This window comes from Aspergillus stella-maris (assembly GCF_047715825.1).
Source record: "Aspergillus stella-maris strain CBS 113639 unplaced genomic scaffold BDV14scaffold_65, whole genome shotgun sequence".
Taxonomy (NCBI): Eukaryota; Fungi; Ascomycota; class Eurotiomycetes; order Eurotiales; family Aspergillaceae; genus Aspergillus; species Aspergillus stella-maris.
In genome coordinates this window covers 10,538-31,690 of record NW_027396859.1, presented here as the reverse complement: position 1 = coordinate 31,690, position 21,153 = coordinate 10,538, and the positions used below count along the sequence as shown (strand labels likewise).

At 47.1% G+C, this 21,153-nt stretch overlaps 7 protein-coding genes across 7 annotated transcripts; 4 read left to right on the top strand and 3 right to left on the bottom strand.

Moving 5' to 3' along the window:
• Positions 1 to 735: 735 nt before the first annotated feature.
• Positions 736 to 1,633, top strand: BDV14DRAFT_211149 (uncharacterized protein; the record flags this gene model as incomplete). Its single annotated transcript, XM_073776037.1, has 2 exons — positions 736 to 1,271; positions 1,324 to 1,633. The coding sequence occupies 2 exons, from the start codon at positions 736 to 738 to the stop codon at positions 1,631 to 1,633; spliced, it is 846 nt and encodes a 281-aa protein (XP_073624325.1).
• Positions 1,634 to 2,174: 541 nt separating this feature from the next.
• BDV14DRAFT_203814 (uncharacterized protein) lies at positions 2,175 to 2,861 on the bottom strand (the record flags this gene model as incomplete). Its single annotated transcript, XM_073774371.1, has 1 exon — positions 2,175 to 2,861. One exon carries the CDS (start codon positions 2,859 to 2,861, stop codon positions 2,175 to 2,177), a length of 687 nt encoding a protein of 228 aa, XP_073624324.1.
• A 2,214-nt stretch (positions 2,862 to 5,075) lies between these two features.
• Positions 5,076 to 7,288, top strand: BDV14DRAFT_211148 (DEAD/DEAH box helicase; the record flags this gene model as incomplete). The annotated part of the gene is made up of 3 exons (XM_073776036.1): positions 5,076 to 5,675; positions 5,803 to 7,215; positions 7,265 to 7,288. 3 exons carry the CDS (start codon positions 5,076 to 5,078, stop codon positions 7,286 to 7,288), a joined length of 2,037 nt encoding a protein of 678 aa, XP_073624323.1.
• Positions 7,289 to 8,597: 1,309 nt separating this feature from the next.
• On the bottom strand, positions 8,598 to 9,222 carry BDV14DRAFT_203812 (uncharacterized protein; the record flags this gene model as incomplete). Its single annotated transcript, XM_073774370.1, has 3 exons — positions 8,598 to 8,762; positions 8,813 to 8,974; positions 9,025 to 9,222. 3 exons carry the CDS (start codon positions 9,220 to 9,222, stop codon positions 8,598 to 8,600), a joined length of 525 nt encoding a protein of 174 aa, XP_073624322.1.
• Positions 9,223 to 11,689: 2,467 nt separating this feature from the next.
• On the bottom strand, positions 11,690 to 12,795 carry BDV14DRAFT_203811 (uncharacterized protein; the record flags this gene model as incomplete). Its single annotated transcript, XM_073774369.1, has 2 exons — positions 11,690 to 12,613; positions 12,661 to 12,795. 2 exons carry the CDS (start codon positions 12,793 to 12,795, stop codon positions 11,690 to 11,692), a joined length of 1,059 nt encoding a protein of 352 aa, XP_073624321.1.
• A 1,329-nt stretch (positions 12,796 to 14,124) lies between these two features.
• BDV14DRAFT_203810 (uncharacterized protein) lies at positions 14,125 to 14,781 on the top strand (the record flags this gene model as incomplete). The annotated part of the gene is made up of 1 exon (XM_073774368.1): positions 14,125 to 14,781. The coding sequence occupies one exon, from the start codon at positions 14,125 to 14,127 to the stop codon at positions 14,779 to 14,781; it is 657 nt and encodes a 218-aa protein (XP_073624320.1).
• Positions 14,782 to 15,492: 711 nt separating this feature from the next.
• Positions 15,493 to 17,883, top strand: BDV14DRAFT_203809 (uncharacterized protein; the record flags this gene model as incomplete). The annotated part of the gene is made up of 1 exon (XM_073774367.1): positions 15,493 to 17,883. The coding sequence occupies one exon, from the start codon at positions 15,493 to 15,495 to the stop codon at positions 17,881 to 17,883; it is 2,391 nt and encodes a 796-aa protein (XP_073624319.1).
• Positions 17,884 to 21,153: the final 3,270 nt, after the last annotated feature.

Below are 21,153 nucleotides of genomic sequence, written 5' to 3'. Positions count from 1 at the left end.
CCGGAAGTTGAACAGGTATATGGGTTAGGAAAATCGAAGTCACCAGGACTTGCTAACAAAGAGAGTTGCATATGACTAGACTGCAGCTGGACTACTCTCTTTTATTGAGAAGATTTCATATTTCAATGTTTTTCAGAGGCAAGCTCTTACAGCCTTCCTATTAAATAGATCTCAGGATCTCGTCCAAATTAAAGGTAAACGGCGCATTTCATACGTAGGGATGCGATTATCTAACGTCGGTTTTTATTGCTCTGTCCATATCCCTCTTGCAACCTAATGAATCAGTGATATCAATCTACCTTGATCTGAGTGGAGCTTCTAGAGCAGATCACTGGAGCCTAGTTCCAAGGGCAAACCTGCATTATATCTCTCCGTTGTTACCTTTTCTTACTAAGAATTTTAGAGCTCCCATCAGAAGCATATTCGCTAGACCTGTCCCCATTTCCAGTTCTACACCAAGTGCGAACGCCTCCAAACAATTACACTGCTCTTTTGGACGCCAATCGTACCAACATATCAGAGGCAAGGGTCAACCCAACCCCACCTGATACTTTGGACAGTGGCTTCGCGAGTGTAACAGCAAGGGAGACTCATCAGCATGACCAAAGCTATGACGAATTTTTCAATGAGGTCATGTCTATACCAGAAGACCAAGATCAAGATTCTCGAGACCATGAACGTCTGGAAGTTGCAAAGAGGGCCGTGGACCCTCAATATCACTCAGGCCTCGAAGTCATGCTCAAATATCAACGGAACAATGATAATTGTCCTGATTTGATAGAAGTCGCGCCCGCAATAAAAGCTGGATATGCTATCATAAATCAAGACTTGCAGAAGTTCACAGATAGGGCACTTTACAGATGGATGACGAAAGGGCTTTATCCTACACAGTCATATACTTATGATATTTCTGAGCAATGTTACCGAGATCTCCGGTTCCTTGGTATAGGGCTTGACACGGAAACTGAGATCATGGTGCGGCGCGTAGCTCGCATCCGGTTACATTATTGGTATGAAGAGCAGACCAAAAGCGCCCAGCGAGATCGGGACTCCCTCATTCTTGGGCGTGGCAAAGACACCAGATCAAAAGCGATTGACACCCTTCTTGAGAGAGCATATGACGACTGGAGGACGGCAGATGAGCCCACCCGGAAGGCCCGGCGGAACGAATTTCACAGACACAAAGACGTTGGACGAAAGTGGTGTGAGCTGGTGAACTATCTGGGTGAAGGAATTTTAGTTATTTGTGGCAAAGAGTTTGACACTAAGATGTAAGCACAACATTATTCAAGATTAATAAAAGAGGCTAATCAATGCGCATAGAAGTAACACCTTAACCGCCCAGAATATACATGCGCTCGCCACCTTTGTCATCAATTGCTATCCTGGCATACCGGAAGTTGGAAGTAACTATGAGAGCGTCGTAAAACATTTCATCCGTAATCAGAGACTTGGTGATGATCAATGGGCTGAGTGGTACCAGACCATCAATTGGGAGACGGTTAGAGATGTGCTTAGCAGAGCTCAAGAGCCACCTCAGACCCCAGTGACGTGGAAGAATCTTCCTGACCATTCAAAAGATGTCGATCTATCAGGTTTCATTCGTACATATTTGGACTCGCGAGGCGAGTGAAGAACAACTGTATTGAACATCCAGACTAGAAAGTGAAATCGAGACAGCGTATGAAGGATTATCACTGTCACCTTGTGGATAGTCAAATAATTTAGAGCCGAGGCCTCTCCACTTATACTGTCTCTATCTCCATGCTTGTGGTGTCAATATCAAGACACGGCTCCAGTTATGACATGGATAATCAGTATGTGATACTCATCAACGACTATTGTATTTGCAATTATCTCTTTACGTATTCTACTAGCAGACTTTGGTTGAACGACGATTGACGCACGTGCTGTGACTTCTTGTTGACTCGTTTGACCAGGTAATCACTTCTAATGGCTTGACTGTTATTTGTGCCCTTTTTGCATGTGACAAGAACTCAATTGGCAACTACAGTCATGTTTCGAACTGCTCACCATTGAACACACGTGGATAATTTTCCAGCCCCGCTAGCATGCCACTGTACTGATCACACACTAGCAACTTGCCCAGAGTCGCGCTGCATCTACTATGCTTGGTTACAGTGCTATCACCTGGAGGAACTGAGTGTCCGTGGCTAGTTGGATCCTTTCAACCGTATTTGGGGCATCATCAACATCTGCGACAGGCGAGAATTTGTGTCGTGTCGGCGAGCTTCAACTGGCCCGCTCAACCATAGATCAACCGTTATGCCTTTCAGTAGGTGTATCAACTGCGGCCAACCATCGAACTGCTCAAAGTCATGCACATGGGCGCGCACGCTGAGCAGTGCGGACGATGGTAGCCCAGCGAGTTGAAAAGCGGCCAACCCACCCAACGAGTCTGCCAGGCTGAGCTGTCGGAGCATCGGATAGGCTATCTGGTCCACAGGGTCCTTTTGGGCAAACTCACAGTCGCGAATGCGGATCTCCTCCAGGTTGGGACCGGCAGCTGCCAGGATCTCATTCAAGCTCAAGCCATCGGAGAACATGATCTTCAGCACCCGGAGTCCTGTGGATTGCCCCTCGTAGATGATGTTTCCTTCTTGCGCCCCGGAAATCGAAAGTCCACGCAGCTTCGGTAGTCGGTTGAGCTGCAGCATTGTACAGGGGCGTTGTCCGTTTCGCGGACAATCTTGGCAGTAACAGCAGAAGTTCAGATCCAGCGTCTCTAGGTCGGGGAGGAACGGCAATACCGAGATACCAGGCTCATGCTCGATGCAGGAAAGATATAATTCACGGAGCGATTTGAAGACCACTGGCACCATCCAGGTCTTCGGTGACATGTACTCTATACTCAGGTGGCGCAGTGAGGGAACGGTGGCTAATTGCGCTAGCAAGGCCTGAAATCCTGACGTGTCTGGGGGGTAGCTAACCCTGCAGTGCCGTTACTGTAGCACTCGTCCTAGAAGAAAGACTCTTTGACTGGAGCTGCCACTTGCCTAAACGCGGAGAGACTCGTGAACTGGGGCAGGAGATCCAGGAAACTCTGTCCGATAGAGTCTTCGTCTCCCCAAAGTTCAATTTTTCGCACGTAGGCTGCCCAGTTTCTCAATATTCGCTCAAGTCTGGCCGATGACGGTCCGAATGTTTTGGAGTTTAAACGTATAGGGACGGAACCATCGAAGCGGACTTTCACAGTGCGGAATAGGAACGGTGCAGTGCAGCTCTGCAGCTCTGTGCAAGTATAGTAGAGGCCCCAGAGGTCCTGGATTGGCAACTACTGGAGCGTCAGTCCTGCTATACGTGCTATGGACACAGTAGACCTCTCCTTACACATTCAATAATCAATAAGACAATTTCTGGGGGGAGGTCACGAAGAGGCATAATGCAGATCAAAGCTGGAAACTCGACCTCCACGGCGGCAGACTGGAATCATATGGCAGGTCAGAGTGATAGATCACAGGATAAGGGGCAGCCATGTCCTTGACATCAAAATAAGGTATTGTTAGAAAGGCTAAGCCAGCTTATGTTCAACAGGGTCATGCAAGTTCACACAATACCAGCAAATAAACGCTGGGTTGGCCTCTCCAGTTAATCCTCGGTATGGTAGTGGAGTCTGGGCGGCCATAGGTGTACTTGGTTAATAGCGGTCTTTTCCAGGTCTCCCGCAACTTTGCCTTTATCATCCTCCCCTCCTGTGCTGCAAGTAGGTCCTAAAACAGGACCTTCAAACTATTAAAGCCAGTCCCAAGTGAGCTGTGTCAAAAAGTATATCAGAGGACTATCTCTCACAGGCGCATTCGTCGGCTCGTCAGTGACTATACTCGGTTCGACATGACAAGCCCACCGGCAGAGTTCGTGTCACACCTGTCGGCGACGTCCATTGCTCGCTCCTCTGAGCATGGACAGAGTCCAACAGTTGCTCAAATGATCGACTCCATCAGACATCCTGAGTGCCACCCGTCAGATTCAGGTTCTGAATCAAGCCCACGATGGCAGAAGCGACCCCTTGAGACTGTCGACGTGGATTTAGGGCCAGAAAGTTGGGGCAAGCGGCAGAAGATGGACAACAATCCTCTGTGGAACAAGGAAATCTTGGAATCCTACTGGTAAGAACCTGGTTTCTTACAACTGGTATTGTGGCCGTTGACAGTCTTTTACCCCTGCATAGTCACCTAGATGAAAGATTCAGCGCGTCTAGTCCGATCCATGCATCGGACAATAGCGATACGCATGCGGCTGCACTATTACCGATCTCAAGGAAAGAAGCCAATTCTGATGATGACTTCATGCAAGGAACAGAGAAGTTTGCCAATGTAGTATCACCATCCGTTTTGGACTTGCCACCCGAGCAGATCGGAAACCCGTGTTTAACTCAGATATCTGATTACAATTCGACTCTCTTTGGTGCATCAACAGACGCCTTACTAGATGGGTCTCATGCAGAGCACCCCCAACCGCCAATTTTAATGCCTTCGTCTCCTTCCACTTGTGGCTACCAGGTTCCTTCTATACATCCTTCATATTCAGAGGGAAGCATTCAAACACTCGCAGAGACTCCGCCATTCCGTCATAATGTACACACAACTGGTGTTCTACCTTGCCACGGGCGCCTCCCGGGAAAAAATAATCATATGCTTCAATCTTCTAAGATGCTATTCACGTGGCGCCCTGACACTGATGCTGGAGGTCCCCATGGACCAGTGTATCATCCTGGCTACATGTTACCAGATTGGCAACGTGTCAACCTTCCAGATGAACACTCGGGCGACTTCTCTGCGGGATCATACACGTTTAACACACATTTTCAGTCCTCACAAGATATCGAGACTGATCTCAGCGTGGGGTACGTTAATTTCAATTAGGATATTCTGTTTGCTGACTTCCGCCATCGGTTGAGCATTAGGGACGTTCCACCTCAAGGGTCTATTATGGCGCTATCCGGTCCACGCCTTGAATCCTTTCCCCAAGTCTTCCCACGGATCGACCCTGTTGGCGAAGGATTTGAAGCCTTGGAAGTTCCTCTTCTTGAGCACCAGAAGCAAGGTCTTGCTTGGATGACTGCAAAAGAGGACAGTAACCAAAGGGGCGGTATTCTAGCTGACGAAATGGGTCTTGGAAAGACCATTCAGGCGTTATCACTCATTGCGTCCCGCCCATCAATAGCACCCAGGAGGCGTGCAACGTTGGTTGTGGTGCCTGCTGGCTTGATTTCGCAATGGAAGCAAGAGATTGTGCGATTACTCCCCCCGGCGCCCTACAGTCGAGTGTTCGTGCTCCACGGGAACAGTGGTGCCGTGAACTTTTCCACCGTCAATGAATATGAAATAGTCCTTACGTCCTTTGGAACGGTGGAAGCTGAGCTGAGACGGAAGCAGGGTCGACAGCGGCGAAGAGTAGTGAGCTTTACTGCAACAAACGAGCCCTGCAACCTCCCAATTCTCGGCCCCTCCAGCACCTGGCACCGTGTAATCCTGGACGAAGCGCAGGGCATCAAGAACGATAAATCGTGCACCGCATTAGCATGTTGCGAGATCGATGCGACATACCGGTGGTGTCTAACTGGAACCCCGGTGATGAACAACCTGAGGGAGCTTTATTCACTGTTCAAGTTCTTGCGGATTGAATCTTTCTCGGCACTCAATGCCTTCCACACAGTGAGTCTTGGCCCCCTAAGTCCTCTCCTCCGGCCTAATCGGGTGCAAAGATGCCTCTCAACTAACGCTGGCCGATGGGGAGGTTTAGGTTTTCGCCCCATCGAAGGACTTAGATCTTGACCCCGAGGGCCGAGAGGTCCAGGTGCAGGCCGTTTTGAAGAACATCCTTCTTCGACGCACAACATCCACCATCATCAATGGTCAGCCCATCTTACAGCTACCGCCCCTCGAAATCGAGAATGTGTACCTTTCGTTCAACGACACGGAGCAGAGGCTTTATACAGCGGTAAATGAACAGTTCCAGGATCAGTGCAGCCAGTATCGTAGCATCAAAGGGGGTCAACCGAGTGTCACACACATGTTAACTCTTCTACGAAGGCTACAGCAAGCCTGCTGTCATCCGTTTCTGATTCCGGATCTTGAGGATGTGATTAGCAAGGCATTTGACAGCGACATGCACCGAGTAATCAATGCCAGTCGATTTGCCAAGGAGGTTGTCAAGCGCCTGCAGGAGAATCAGGGATCGCTTAGTGAATGCCCGATTTGTTTAGATCCTGTCATGAATCCGTTGATCTTCCATCCCTGTGGCCACAGTCTTTGTGGCGACTGTCTGACCAGAATCTCCTTCTTCAACGATTCAGAGTGCTTTGTGTCCTTCAGCGAAACACAAATACGCTGTCCAATCTGCCATGAGAGCATCAATCCAATCTATGTCACCGACTATGATACTTTAATGAGGCATCATCCAACAAAATCAACTGACAATTCGACAGCGATTAGCTGGTTTAAGCCGCTAGAGGCGTTCTTGGATTCGAGAACTCTGGAAAATAAATACTCCAGCGACAAAAAAGACCGGTGCATGGTACGCTGGTTTGCCGATGATCCTAGCTTCACCAACGAAGTGGTGGAGTACAATCTGGTCTCTGAGTTGCCCAGAAATTCGGCAACAGCGAGCAGACATATCGAGCCCGGTGCCATTGTCCGGCAGAAGCATTGTCATGCCTTGTGGAAGCACTGGTTAAGTAGCTCCAAGATTGACAAAGCACTGGAGATAATTGGGCAGATCCGAGCGGACGAAAAGGCGGGGAAGATTATCATCTTCAGTCAATTCACTTCTCTTCTGGACCTTCTTGAGATCCCCTTACACCAGCGCTGCTGGGCCTTTCGACGTTACGATGGGAGCATGAAAGTGGAGGACCGCCATCGGGCAGTTCAAGAATATATCAATATCCCCGATTGTGCAGTATTGTTAATGTCACTTCGGGCAGGGAACTCAGGCTTGAATCTCACTATAGCATCCCATGTCATCATCCTAGAGCCAGCCTGGAACCCAGCCGTGGAAGATCAGGCGGTTGGCCGGGTGTATCGAATTGGTCAGCAGAGACCGGTGCATGTGCACCGCCTGCTGGTGCCTAATACTGTAGAGGACCGAATTTATGATTTACAGGAACAGAAACGCGACCTCACAAGTTGTGTCTTGCAAGAGCAAATTGGTGCCCAGGCCACCAAACCTGGAAAAGATGACCTTGCATTCATCATGGTAAGTTGTCATCCTTTGTTGGTATTCTATGACGGCTAACCAAACGTAGGGTTTTCCAACAGCACAAGTCTAATAGAATCATTGGATTATCTATTTTGAATCGGCGTACAAGCACAATTGCTTTAGCAATTTGTTGCAGATTGATCAAAGTGATAGATAGAATAAGTGAACGCGGCTAGAATCCGGTTGGCGGTCGCACGAAAATAAAATTAAGAAATATCTTGTGAGAGCTTCCAAGGTAACTTAGTAATTTAGATTAAGAAATACCACGGAGTGGTTTAAGCAAGATCACAGTTTTTCCCAGAAGCGTTTAGACGTCATGTCCGGATAGAATAGGGCTACCTTAGGCTTGAAGTGCCCCGACCTCCTTTCGGCTTTGACTTACTCGCCAGGTCAACAGACGATGGCCATAGTCTAATTTGTAAAATATATCAAGACCAAGTTCATAGCTATGTTCAGAAGGCGTACGTTCGGGGCTGAAATTACCCGGAGTAGGAGGGCAGGAGAGGAGGCGTTCCCAAGCACCAGCTTGAGGAACTAGATAGTTGTTGAGAGGGGAGGGTCATACCCTCGAGGCATAGGATGCCGCCGAGGAGCCTAGTGCAAGGATCATCTCATGTTAGCCTCCATCTGGGGGATTGGTCTCAAAATGGGCCACTGTTGCTGACAGGCTTAAATTGATAATAGATAGATGCGCTTCTCCGCCGCAATAGGACCTTGCTACAGTACAGGGAAGTGGTGGCGCCGACTATTCGGCACCCGCGTCGTGCAGGTGTTTGAATAGTTTGCATGGAAGCTTCCAGGCTTAGGTGGTACAGATCATTCGTATAGCATAATTTTATGCGCTGTACCATCAAGCGCGATGAATTACCCGGATCATAACTAATCCGATGCCTTAATCTTGTATGGGTATCACGGACTCTGAAGATAGAGAGAAAAACATTTGGAGACTATGTCCCTGACGGTCACCTTGGCCTTAAAATCATAATGTTACACTAGGCTACAGGCGGTAGGGCCCACAAAGTAATGCAAGATACATTCGGAAGTCAAACTGATTTCAAGAACGACTGTAGCTAGTTGACATATATCACGGCTCTGAGTTCCTTGCCCTGATGAGATACTTCACACTATTAGGACTTACTGGAGGTAAGTCTTAATATGTGTCCGATGTATATAGGAAGATCATACTCCGGTGGCCTCCCCAAATCCATTATAATTGTTTTGGCGTTAGGGCTGGGGAATCAAGGCAACATTCCTTAGGGATGACTCAAGATTTGACTTTGGGTGTACATAACTGTGACTGTTTTCTCTATCTTTCCTTTTCCCTTTTGATCAGGTTGGTGAGGCTGTATAAAACCTTTTCTAAGTCCAGTATCGGAAGTTCAAAGAGCTGGTTCAAGCTCGACTGTATTCGAACTCAGAATGCTTTTGCCGAATGGCAAGTCAATAAAAGGTAGTGCTGGAGGAGCTTCAAGTACGGAGTCTGATTTTGGCTTAGCTGCAAAATCTGCGGGTGTCTTATGAATAACGGGAACCTGGCGCGCTTGCTTGACTAGACATTAGTAGCGACTTGTAATAAATCATCGAGGCGACTTACAACCCCATCCTCAGAGAGCACTGTATCTGGACTAACACTCTTTGTACCGAACGGCAGATTTAGAAAAGGTAGCAGTGGAGGAGCTTCGAGTACGGGGTCCAATTTTGGCTTAGCTGCATAATCTGCGGGTGTCTTATGAACAACGGGAACCTGGCGCGCTTGCTTGACCAGATATTAGTAGCGACTTGTAACAGCTCATCAAGACGACTCACAATCTCCTCCTCAGAGGGCACTGGCTCTTCAGGTTTAGTGGCAAAAACATAAATGCGCCCGCTTGGCATTCTCATGGTTAACCATATATCAATTTCATAACGGTCATTGAATTCTTTCAGGCGTTTGAATAGATTGTGGCGGCGTTTGCGAATGAGCTCCTGGGTTGCCCGGTCGCCCTGGACGCGATAGGCTTTCATCTTGCCCAAGCTCTAGCTCTACAACAAATTATCCAGATCAAGGGAGCCTCAAGAATGGTATTTTATAGTTTCTGGTTTGTCAAGTACCTTGGATAGTGGTTGACCTCAGGACTATTTATTTAAGAAAAGCTGTTCACACCTACACCTGCATCAACCAGATGAAAGGCGTTGAGGGATCAAAGAATAGGCCGTGGATATGCACAAGCTCCCCTGGGAGGGTTAAACTAGCCGTTCATGAAACACAACTACATATGAATACCTTCAGGAAAGGAAGTTGCCGATAAAGTGCCAACCTTGTACCAAGCCCCTTCTAGAACCGCTTCACAGGAACGTCTGTGGTCTGTGGGATGTTCCAGTATTGCTTCCAAGCTATTTCTGCTTCAGTTTCGCATATACGTGATTCAGCGATTGCTGTGTTCAACCTTTGTATCACATCATAAAGAAAAGGATCCTGGGCTGGGGTTGACTCTGGTTCAAAACAGGCTTGTAGTTTCAGATCATGGCATGCTTCGACAACACGAGAGCGTAACTTTTGATAGTTATCATAACAACTGCGGTAATAGTTGTTTTCCTGCTCATACTGTGTGAGTTCATGTTGAAGCTGTTTATGGCGTTCCTGAGGTGATAAGAGCGTATACATCTTCGTTGCTTGTACGCGGGAAGGCAGGAACTCCAGAGCCATCGTGGAGCCTCCCGAGTGTCCAATAACATGATCGATTGGGGTTAACTCCGGGAAAGCTGGGAGGGAGCTATTCTTGCTTCGGTTTCGAGTAAATTGACCATGCAAATATCTGTTATGTATGGTTGAACATATGGACCGACTGTAGACGCTAATCGAGCTCCGCCTTTTAGATTTTTCTTGCCTTGACATCCGAAGCACACGTTTAGCTGTGGTTCACTGCTTTTTTTCATGTCTTGGTGATAAATCAAATCGTCTTATATTTGTGTTTTGGGGAAATTGTTATATCCATTTAAACCATATTCAGCCTTGGGATTATATAATCTCACTGATCTATTATATAGGCTCTGACGAAAGGCGCCGTGATCTGAATCGATCTCAGATACCATACCCCTTGCTTTCCCAAGGGTTGTGAGAGAGAGAACTGCTATCAGATTCTGCAGGGCTGCGTTTTTACCGCCGTAATTGCTGGCTATAAATGCTTGAGCGTTTAGAATGTGATCCTCTTCTTGATCTTGTCCACTGTTGAACCACGCTTCAGATATCACATAATAGGTGGGACCTCGGGAAGTCTCGGATGACTGACGAGTGGAGCCGGCAAACCCGGCTACTTCATTTCGTGCACGAGACAAATACTCTTTGGACGGTGGGTTAGTACAGAAGAATATGTAAGTCAAAGTTTTTGTTTTAGATGCTGTTAAACCCACGGCATCTTTTGGGAAAGGCATTGTTTTCAAGTTAGTAATGGCAGAGTTACGTTGACATATTGGGGCTTCTGAATACCAAAGAACAGCCGCTTTCGGCTCGTGGTGCTTTTCCTGAACAAGGCATACAAAGGAAGGCCCCCAGCTACGGTGTGCTGGGTTCTTTCCGAGTTGACCGGCACTCGCACTGCTCGTTGATTATTTTCTGCGCTTTTACCATCCATTCTGTAACTCCTTTCACATGACTCCAGACCGCAGATATGCAACCACGAGTATCACTATAATGACTGTTAGCTAGCTCAAAGCTCGACGCGTCTCTGATACGCATACCTGATTTCGTCTTTGTTGCTTTTTCGCGGAAGGTTAGCCGTAGCTCGATAGTTCACAGTTGGGAAAGCCAAATTTTCAATTTATTTTTTTTATTTACCTATCATGTATCTGGCGGAGAATCCTGCTGGGCGGTCAGTTTTGATGCTGCTAGAAGACTTGGTGAATGCCAGTACCTAACTTCCTCCACTATCCTGTGTTTCAAAGTCAGTGGCATTGCAAGGTGAGGAATCTAGGGGAATCTTACCGGACCATCTCTATTTGGGCAGGACTAATCTTTATTTAAGCAAACATTCGCATTATAGTGTACCTTTGTTTCGCCACTTACCAAACAGCATCTACGATTCTTTGTAAAAGCAAAAAGTGTCATGATGAGAGATCAATTGCGTTCAGGTCACGGAATCTCTTACTGCTTTCCTGATATTCCGTAGGTTAAGGGATGGCTTTGGAGCTGTGCATGCTGATCTTCACTCCTACCTCTTGCAACCTCCCTCATATATTCTACCCAAGGATTTGTTGTCCCAGGCATTTCAAGCCGAAGACAATACACTCTTTGATCGGGGATTCAAGGTTAGAGGACACGACCGAGAAGTAGGTTCGAGACCAATACCACACTGAGTTGGATATGATAGTCTTCACCGTATTATAGAAGAGCCTGAAGACGTGGTGAGAACTGCATTCAGAAATATATATATTCTCAATTACTAAGTTCTTCCCTAGTTGGTGCTCGCTTCTATACATGTCGCCCGGAAGGCTGTTAAACACTTCTGTTGAACTGACTAGCATGTACTCTGTGAATACTTTGCTGGGGCTGTATGGGAAACCCCGCATTAGCATGCGGGTTTGACTCATGTCGAATAGGCGAGCTGCCCCATTGCTGGCCCGGTGGGGTTCCAAAAAAATAGGCGCTTCCGTTCCCCGACGGTGATTGAAATTGAGAGAGATAGATAGGCGATGGCGCGATCGTTTGCGAAAGAGGCTGAGGCTGTCCGAACGGATACTGGGGAAAGAAAGGCAATTGAGGATGTGTTGGTACCCCATATTGAACAGGTTGGCCCATCGATCCATTATTTGTAAACTGGAAACCCGCTGGCACAGTGAACACTTGTTTGCCAGAGCTCTGAGGGGTCATCGTCGCGACTGAACTTGCTGGTTGCTGCTCAGTGTGTCGAGAATATGTCCGCACTGCAGAAGCAGGACCTGGAGGCGTTTTGGGAGCACTGGTACTAACATCGCCCACGTCCTCGGCCTTGACAGATACATCAACATGTTCACGAGTTGTATTGCGGGCTTCCAGAAGGTCCATGTCTTGCTTAGAGGCCTGGACGCCAGCTGATTTCTCCTGCGTGGATGTTGGCTTGAGGGAAAAGTGCCTATCCTTGCCTGTCTCGTTGCGCCGTTTTGTTGCTTTCTCCTGGTCATATTTTCGGCATATCCGCTCGGTAATGCAAGGGCTTTGTTCCTTCCTCCCCCCAGGGGTCCAGGGCAGCTTCGGCTGGGGGATAATGTCAGAACGAGGCCCGTTCAATATAAAGGGAAGCATCTGAGGACTCTGCTTTGCAAAATCTTCGATGTCCGCGCGAATATCCGTAGCCCTGTATAGAATAAACTGGGCCAAAGCGTAAAGGCCGGTATTGAGAATGATTAATCTCTTCGGTTTTCCCTGCTTGAACTCTTCCAGCTACGGACGTTAGAAGGCGAGGCAATAGCGGGCCCAGAGAGACCTACAAAATTGTTCAAATCATCATCCTCTACCCACCTACAATCACTGCATGGTTTATTGTGATCAGACGATCCAAGGACTCCTCCCAGTTTGGGGTCGGTCTTCCGGCGTTTTCTTCGTCGGGAGTGTTCGTTCGTCATCGTTAAGGTAAAGGCGTATTCCAATTCAGACTCATTCTTGGGCTGACATGTAGGGGAGAGGTTAGGAAAGGTGATGTATCGCCCGGAGCGCAATTATAGAGGAAGATTTTTTGTTACTCAATAATCAATTTTATGATAATCGCGAGTTTTGGTTGTTAAACAGTTTAAACATTTCAATAGCCGAGTCTACCGTGTCCGGAACAATCTTTAGATTAAGATTCTGCATCGTGCGGTTCATCCTCGCTAACAGCGTTCAACAAACTCCATCAAGCGGGGCTACCAGTGTAACTCCTATTCTGCCGCGGAAGGTGAAATTGTATGACAGGCTTCTAACTTGGAACTGACAAGGTGTCTCTTGGCGGATGCTTGCTTCAAAACGAAAAGGTCTTTAGACAGGACGTTGAACCAAATCAATCTCTCAATGTAGAATTGTTCAGCGAAAAGAGACTTGTTGTTTACCAAAGTTGGTGCGGAAACTCCAGTTCAATCCCTCAAACTCCAGGTATGAAGGTTTTGCAGCAGGCTGTTTCCTAGCTCTTTCCAAGTTCAGTATAAGGTGCTACGACTCCACATCCTGGCCCGAGATCCAGGCTCCTTGATTTTTATCACAGCGAGTCCTGAGTCAGGATGCAGTTACAGTCTCCACCTTCCAGAGCCAATCACCGCTCGGACTTCAGCAGGTATGAATCTCAGGAGTGGGTCCCTGGTCTATGGTCTTCCAAGAATTAGAGAGCGGAGCTATTGCCCGTCTGAAACCGCATAGGTACTTCGTAAACCCACTGTGGTCTCCATAAAGGTCATGGGTTTGACCGTAGGTCCGTTACAACCGCGTTCTCTAGTCAAGATGAAACCATGCAGGAACGGCTTGGAATGGACAGCTGAGGAGAAGAAGGAGCTACTGAGACTGAGAAGTGTTCATCGTCACCTCTCATGGTATGAATTCCATAAGGTAAATAACTCTTGTGAGAATAGCACCAGTGTGCCGTCGGCTCCTTTTTCTCACATCCCATAAGGCTGTCTCGGCTTACTTCTACTGCCTCACAGCTCAACCTGTTTCCAACCCGCACCCCTTCCGCGGTGAAGATAGCGTGGTCAAGGCTACGACAATCTCATGACGGCCGTGCTCAAGCACCACGGGATTCCCTGGCAAAACGCGCAGCCAAACCATATCCGCCCTCAACATCCCTCTATCAGTTTCGACACCTCGAACTTGAGGCAGATAGTACTACTTCCTCTACATCTATGGAGGAGGCAAATCAACTAGTTGGTTTACCCGTACTATCGCAGGCATTTTCCTTCTTTAACCTTTGTCAGGGAGAAAAAGGGCTGATGGCGGCTGCCGCAGTTCCAGATGGCGCGCGAGGGATGCCACCTACAGCCACCGTGACTGAAGTGACAAGCGAAAATGCAACATTGGGATTAGCCCGACCAACGAACACTGTTACATTGGGGCCATATTTGCTCTCCGACACTCAACAGCCTGTACACCACACGGATGATGGGACACTGCCGGGATGGGCAACAACAGAAACGACCGGCACCGACCTGAATCAGTTTATCGCCAAAACGCAGACAGGCCTACGACTGGTACAGGGTCGAGACCAGATACCGGCAACAGCGCACCCTGATGTTCCGCAAGTCAATTTCTCATCTCCCTCACAGGCTAAAGCATATGCGGAAGCTGGTGCGGCCTATCTAACCTTCTGCAATGAGACCCTCGAACAGAAATACATGGCCTGGATTGAGACCCTTGAAGAGAAATACATGGCCGCTATGTTAGACCTCCAGTCTGAAAACGAGTGTCTAAAGCAAGATGTTTGCTGCTTCCAGCAAAGGACTAATGCAGCTCTGTCAAGTCGAGACTCCATAGCGGAGCTGTACAAGAGCCTGTTCAAGGTGAATCAAGAGCTGGAGCGAAAGATGCAAGAGTTTGAAAAAGCAAATGGGGATAGTGGTATTAGCTTGAGATATGTAAATCAAGACTGATTTAATCGGAAAACTTAGAGTCTCGAAATCAAGCTGAACATTTGTGCGCCCCACAATCGAGAATTTGGCCTAAATTCATCTTTTCGAGATTCCTTTAGCGTTTTTGTAGGTACCGAGTATTATGCAATCTCTATGTCTGATACATATAAATGGACATAATATCACGTGGCTCTCAAGCCCTGTCGGAGCATACTACTTCCCGAGTGATTGTCTTTTAATGAAGAAGTGCATGCATGTATGAACATCTGTGAGGCCAGATCATAATTACAGCTCCTGGGTTTTAATAAGGTATATGATCAAGAAGTCCCTGTGCATAACATGAGACCACTACTTGTGTTTTTTCCTACTTCCAAAGAGAGTGACCGCTCCGCTTATTGTACAAATTCCGGTGCCTTTCTTCTTGCTGGCCCACCTTTAATCTGCTGAGAATTTCTGGGTTTATGTTTCATGGGGCACATTGAACTTGTTTGTGAGGACCATCGTTAATCCTTATCTATGAGAGTGCTATTTTTTTGCTCGAACGCCTGACGCCTTTGAGTTGATCCTGATATAAAATAGACTTTTCTCGCCGGGCAAAAGTGTCTAATAAACATTCACTTTTATCCCTATGCTTATACAATGCTCCCAAAAAATCATGTTGAATTCTTTCCTTTTCCTCGAAATCCCTATTTTGTAGGTCGCCAACGCGAGATCGAAGAGTTAGAGAACATGATGGCAGAGGGGGTGAATCGACTCGCGATTACTGGTCTCAAAGGAATTGGTAAAACTGAAGTTGCTCTCGAACTAGTATATCGCATTTATGAGCGAGAAGAGAAAAATCCAATCTTCTGGATTTCATGCGCCAGCATAGAAAATATTAAGCAATCTTACGCCGACATCGCAAGAGCTCTAGGTATTAATGAATACCCGGAAACAGATATGGATCTTGGCGAAGATATCAGAGATGCACTTTTAGTTCTTCATGATATTAATGACTGGGATACGTGGAAAGCCCTTAAAGATACTTTTCTACGTGATCTACGTGAACAGCGAATCCTCGCTATTACGTATAATAAACAAATAGCCGCGGCAGTTGCATCACCCCACGTCATTGTACTTGGCGAGTTTGATGAAGATATAGCAATCAGTTTGCTGTGCAACCAGCTGGAAGACAAAACATTGGTAAACAATGGAAGCACGACGGCCCTTATAAGTAAGCTTGCTTACCTACCACTTGCTATTGCGCAAGCGGCAGTCCATCTTAATGAGAACCCTGGCCTCACAATATCAAAGTACCTGGAGACTCTTGACAAAGAAGAATCCAAAATTATAAACCTTCTAAGCAACAGTTTCATGGAAGAACAACGCGGTATTGTTTCCCCGAACGCTGTTCATACCACATGGTTTGCTCCCTTCAATCAGCTCCAGACCCTTAATCCATCGGCTGCAACCTACCTGAAGCTCATGGCAAGCATTGGCTTTCAAGATATCCCAATTCGGTTTCTTCCGCCGCTTGAGAGTGAGTTTGAGACAATTAACGCTCGAGGGATTTTGGGAGCATTTCATTTTATATATAACCACACTGAGGCAGAAAACTCAACGATGTTGCATCCTCTTGTGCGTCTGGCAGCTCGATGCTGGATGAGAGAAAACCATGAGTTCGAACAATATCTGCAGCGGGCCACAGATAGACTGGAAATGGAATTCTCCATTACCCTTGACGAGAATCGACAGCTCTGGAGACAGTACTTGTCCCATGTGATGTTCGTCCTCCACGAAAGGGTAGTTCCGGTAGGACCAAATCATGACGACCTTCCTTGGAAAACCGCGCACTACCTATGGAATGATGGGAGGTTTGCAGAAGCACAAAAACTTTCCATTAAATTTATGGAACAGCGACGCAAGCAATACGGCGACCAGGATCCGTCCTCGTTGACCTACATGTCCTGGGTTGCTTATACGTACAGCGAACTTCAGCAGTGGGAAATGGCAGAGGACCTCCAATTGCAGGTTTTAAAAATATGTAGGGAGATGCTAGGTACAGAGCATACAGATACTTTATCCAGTATGACACACCTCGCGCGCGTCTACTCAGCGGAAGGGAATTGGAACAAAGCAGAACAGTTGCACTTACAAATTATTGACATCAGCGAGAAATTATACCACAAGGATCATTCCAGCATCCTAAAGTGTTTGACTGAAGTAGCTGCAACGTTGAGAAGGTTTCAGAAGCGGAAGGAAGAGCTTGCCCTCAGGTTGTATATCTTTAGGGCCCAAGGCTCCCTGGGTGAACGTCACCCTGATACTATCAGGTGGAAACATGAGATGGCGCTCGCACACTACGCTTACTCGACAATTGGGGTGGAAAACGCCAAAGACATTTTGAAGGAGATTATTAAGATGTGGAGGGAAGTCAAAGATGGGTTAACACAAGTCACCGGCAAGCAGAGTTTCGGGCCAGACCATGCTCTCGCGATGGCTAGCATGGAATGTTTGACATGGATATACGAGACGCAACAGGAATGGGAACTAGCGGGAAACGTGCAGGCAGAGGCAGTCGAGTCGTATAGGGAAACCCTTGGCTTACAGCATCCTTTCACTCTCACTGCAATATCCAAGTTGGCACGAGTCTATGGGTTGCAAGGTCGATGGGGCGAAGCTGGAGATCTACTGTCAGAGGTGGTGGAGGTCAGTAGAAAGATCTCCTCGTTGGAGTTTCCTAGCATCGGGCAAGGCATGTTTGACCTCGCGGATGCGTATGAGCGGCAAGGCCGACAGAAGGAAGCAGAGGCGATGAGACAGCAAGCACAGCAGACTGTGCCAAGCAGGCATATAAAAGGGCCAGTGTATTCTCATTTCATGGCGAGAATGCAGAGCCTCGCCTTTGGTGAGCCTGCAGAGGAAGTGGATGCTCGCAGACTAATGGCGCGGATAGCTCGACTTGTGGTCAAGGAGCCGTACAGTCTTCATGACCACAGTGGGCAGATAGCGCTACAAACGCTTGCCGCTTGGCAAGATAAGCATGATAGAAATATAACTCGCCAGCAGTCGGTCCCGGGATTAGTTATTGTTGGGGCAAGAAAGATCGCGCGAGCTTTGAGAAAACTCGCGGGTGAGAGGTAACTTAGCATACGAAGTTTAACCTATAGAACTTTTAGTCTCCTAATATTAGTCCATTAGTTTTTTTTTTATTGGCTCTTTTGAAGTAGAGCCCCCTGATAATCTCTGCGAAGACATCCCTATAGGAGCAATCCATGAGACTCGTAAGAAAAGTGCTTGTTTGATTTTTTTTATCTCGCAAGCACTGCGCAGGTGAGAGTATAGTAGCGCCACCAAGTTCGTCCAGCATGTTATTCTCTCCAAAGTCCTGTACGTCCGTGCATATTGCACTTCGCCCAATCAATAGCATAATCATCGAGCGAGCGGGTCACCTCTGTATTCACCTTGCATGGCACCTTTCTATACTCTCATTTCTTATCTGCAAAGCAGACATACAGCTACCTGGTCAAATAAGATATGCCTGGCAGCCAGGTCAATGACAGCCAATCGACAAACTTATCAGATTGAGGCCAAATAGTCCTTAGATCCTTGATGTTCTTTAACCCTGGTTCAAGAGAAAAGGCTTGGGATGCAAACAGTAGCAGCGTTGACAATGTTCGCTATCTTGCTGGCTCTGAGAAAGATAGAACACGATTGCTTTAATTTGGAGCTGCGATACATAGCAAGCTACAATGTTTTCATAATATCCTATACAGCCTTCATCCTATTATCCAGAAGTTGTGTACAATACCTGAATAGCAGATGGCCAGAAGTTGCATTATATATCTAGAGTACAGATTAGCTATCCAGCTATCGTTTCCGCAGCTATTTGGAGAACGCTGAGACTAGGTATGATAGGACATCAAAGGTTGAGAACATTCATCACAACTCTCGTGGTTTTGCAAGCAAAATTAGACCATCAAGATTTTTTTTTTCGTGTCGTATGACTAGCTTTCCCAAGTAGTATGGGTGACCTCCATCGAGTACACGAATGTATGACCCTGTACTTCGATCGTCAATCGTGATGTTGAGAGGGAGTATGGCATTGTTGTCCTTGCTTCTCCGCCATATGGCTCAAATAGCGCTGTAAAAGTTTGGCCATTCTCGAATTTCGGTGGTACTTAGCTGTCTTCAGCATGCCCTTGTGTAGGGGCATTAGTCCGGTTTGCAAATGAGGATTCGACCACCTCAATATGGCCATATAAAACCAGCTCCTCGAGCGCAGTCTTCAGATAATCAATAGCGTCCAGCTTGCATTTGATGAGAAGTCTCATGATCGCCGTCGTTGTGGGTACCTTGAACGGTAGACGCAGAGGACTCCACTTAGGAATGACATCCTCTTGAAGAAACCACTTCTGTTCTGTGACTCTTTACTGCTGCTTCCAGCGCGTCTGAGCGAGAGACATAGGGTTCCCGCGCAAGTATTTCTCGAATCATCGGTAGGAAGCCATTTCCTGGTGCCTCTATGAGCGTCTCATCGAGGACATTATTAGGAAGCTGCCTGGAAACAGCAAACTTGACTTTCCGGACATCGTTAGACCGCCCGGCTTTCTTTAGGTCCTTGGGTTGGGTTAGGGCCAACAACTGCCCAGAATAGCATTGAATGTTTTACAAGTAGATGATAATGAACAAAATGAGACATAATAGAGATGCTCAAAGATAAGCAAGTGTATCTCGACAGGAAGATCCAGCAGACGCATTATTCCTCGCACTGTGGAGAGAAAGTGCGTTTCTCATTTGCGGTACTTATGCGCGAAACAGCCTACGGAGAATACATGTTCCAGTCCGTTGACGGCTCGGTTATGAGCTGAGCTGCCCAACCCTAGCTTGTCGGAACATGGGTTCTTCCCCTGTCCCAGGTTACAGGTGCGGTGGCCTCGTCCGAACTGCCGCCCGCCCCGAAACTGGTCATGTGATAGGCCTAGCGGTGCATATGCGCGATACCGCTACGCGTAAAAATTACAGAGCACTTAAGATTTTCAGTACCTTTCAATGCGTTTAATTACAGACTGTAGATGCTAACCAGTTTAGAACTGCTTGGGGATCGCTTAGGAAGGGCCTATAGATTTAATTATTTATCTCTCGAAGCCTTGCCCGTCGTTCCATTAGCTCCAGCTCTTTCTCCTCATTTTGAAGTTGCTTTTCTCGTATATTCTCCTCTTTTTCTTTTAACTGAAGTTCTCTTTCACGTAGTTCTAATGCTTGTTGTTCCTGTTCAAATGTCAATACATTTTGCGAGGAGACACGGCGCAGGCTGTGAGATAAGGTGGATGAAGAACTGGTTGGTAACCAGTTGCTGCCCAGATGTGAAAAGCGATGGATGACTAAGCGTGGTCGACCTCGGCAGGCGGTACTGGACGGCAGTATGCTCCGACATCACTTGAGATCGGTCATTCGCCTGTATGCACTGTAGCTTGTCGAACTTCGCCACGTACGTAATATTTGGTACACGACCCGAAATATATGAAGGTCTGATTCATTCAATCTAGCTACGATACTGCACTAAATACAGTCGAAATAGGGGTAAGCTAACTAACTAGAATAGGAAATAGAAAAGATATAGGTAACTAATGACCGAGCAAGCGCTGACTAATAGTAAGTTCGGCGTTGAAGCAGAATACTAGCGGTCGATAAAGGTCGACATAACTGAAGGCAATAGACTATTGCTTGGCAATGTTACCTTTTTTGGGACCTAATAAGGCCTCCGGCCAGATGTTAATCTCCATACAAAACTGTAGCTAGAAGAACAGGACCTTCGAGTTTCATTGTACTGATATTAGTCATCCCACTCGCTTCCACAGCCTAGCTCCTCCGACGCTCATAAGACTAGTCTGTATGGCGGTCTGAAATAGGTGGCCAAGAGCTTCACTATATCCTAAATAGGGACTGTCGTATCCCATACCTCCATCGCTAGTGTTCTTTCATCGTTAATAGTGGAGGCAACAATAGAACAAGGCGCTGTATAAACACTTGCATACTGCCCTTTCAGTGAACCACGTCACAGACGGCCATTGAGAATGGCACGGTATCTTGATCAGTACAGTAGCACTTATCTAACCCTGTAAGAAGATCCGATAGCCTAGAATCTTGCCTGAGTCTTCTTGAATCAAGCAGGAATAACGATATAAACTTACTTGATCACGCAATACTGTACGGAACTGGTTGTTGGAGACGAAGAGGTAGCGGGCGAAGCCGAAGCTAATTCCGACGTAGTAGTGGACATGCTATATTGGCAAGCATGGGGAAAAGACGTCAGATCTCCGTGAACAAGGTGCGAATAGCGACAACCTGCTTACCTAGTAGGTTGGCTCAGGGTGTCAGGACTGAATGTCGATGATGATGCAACACTTGAGT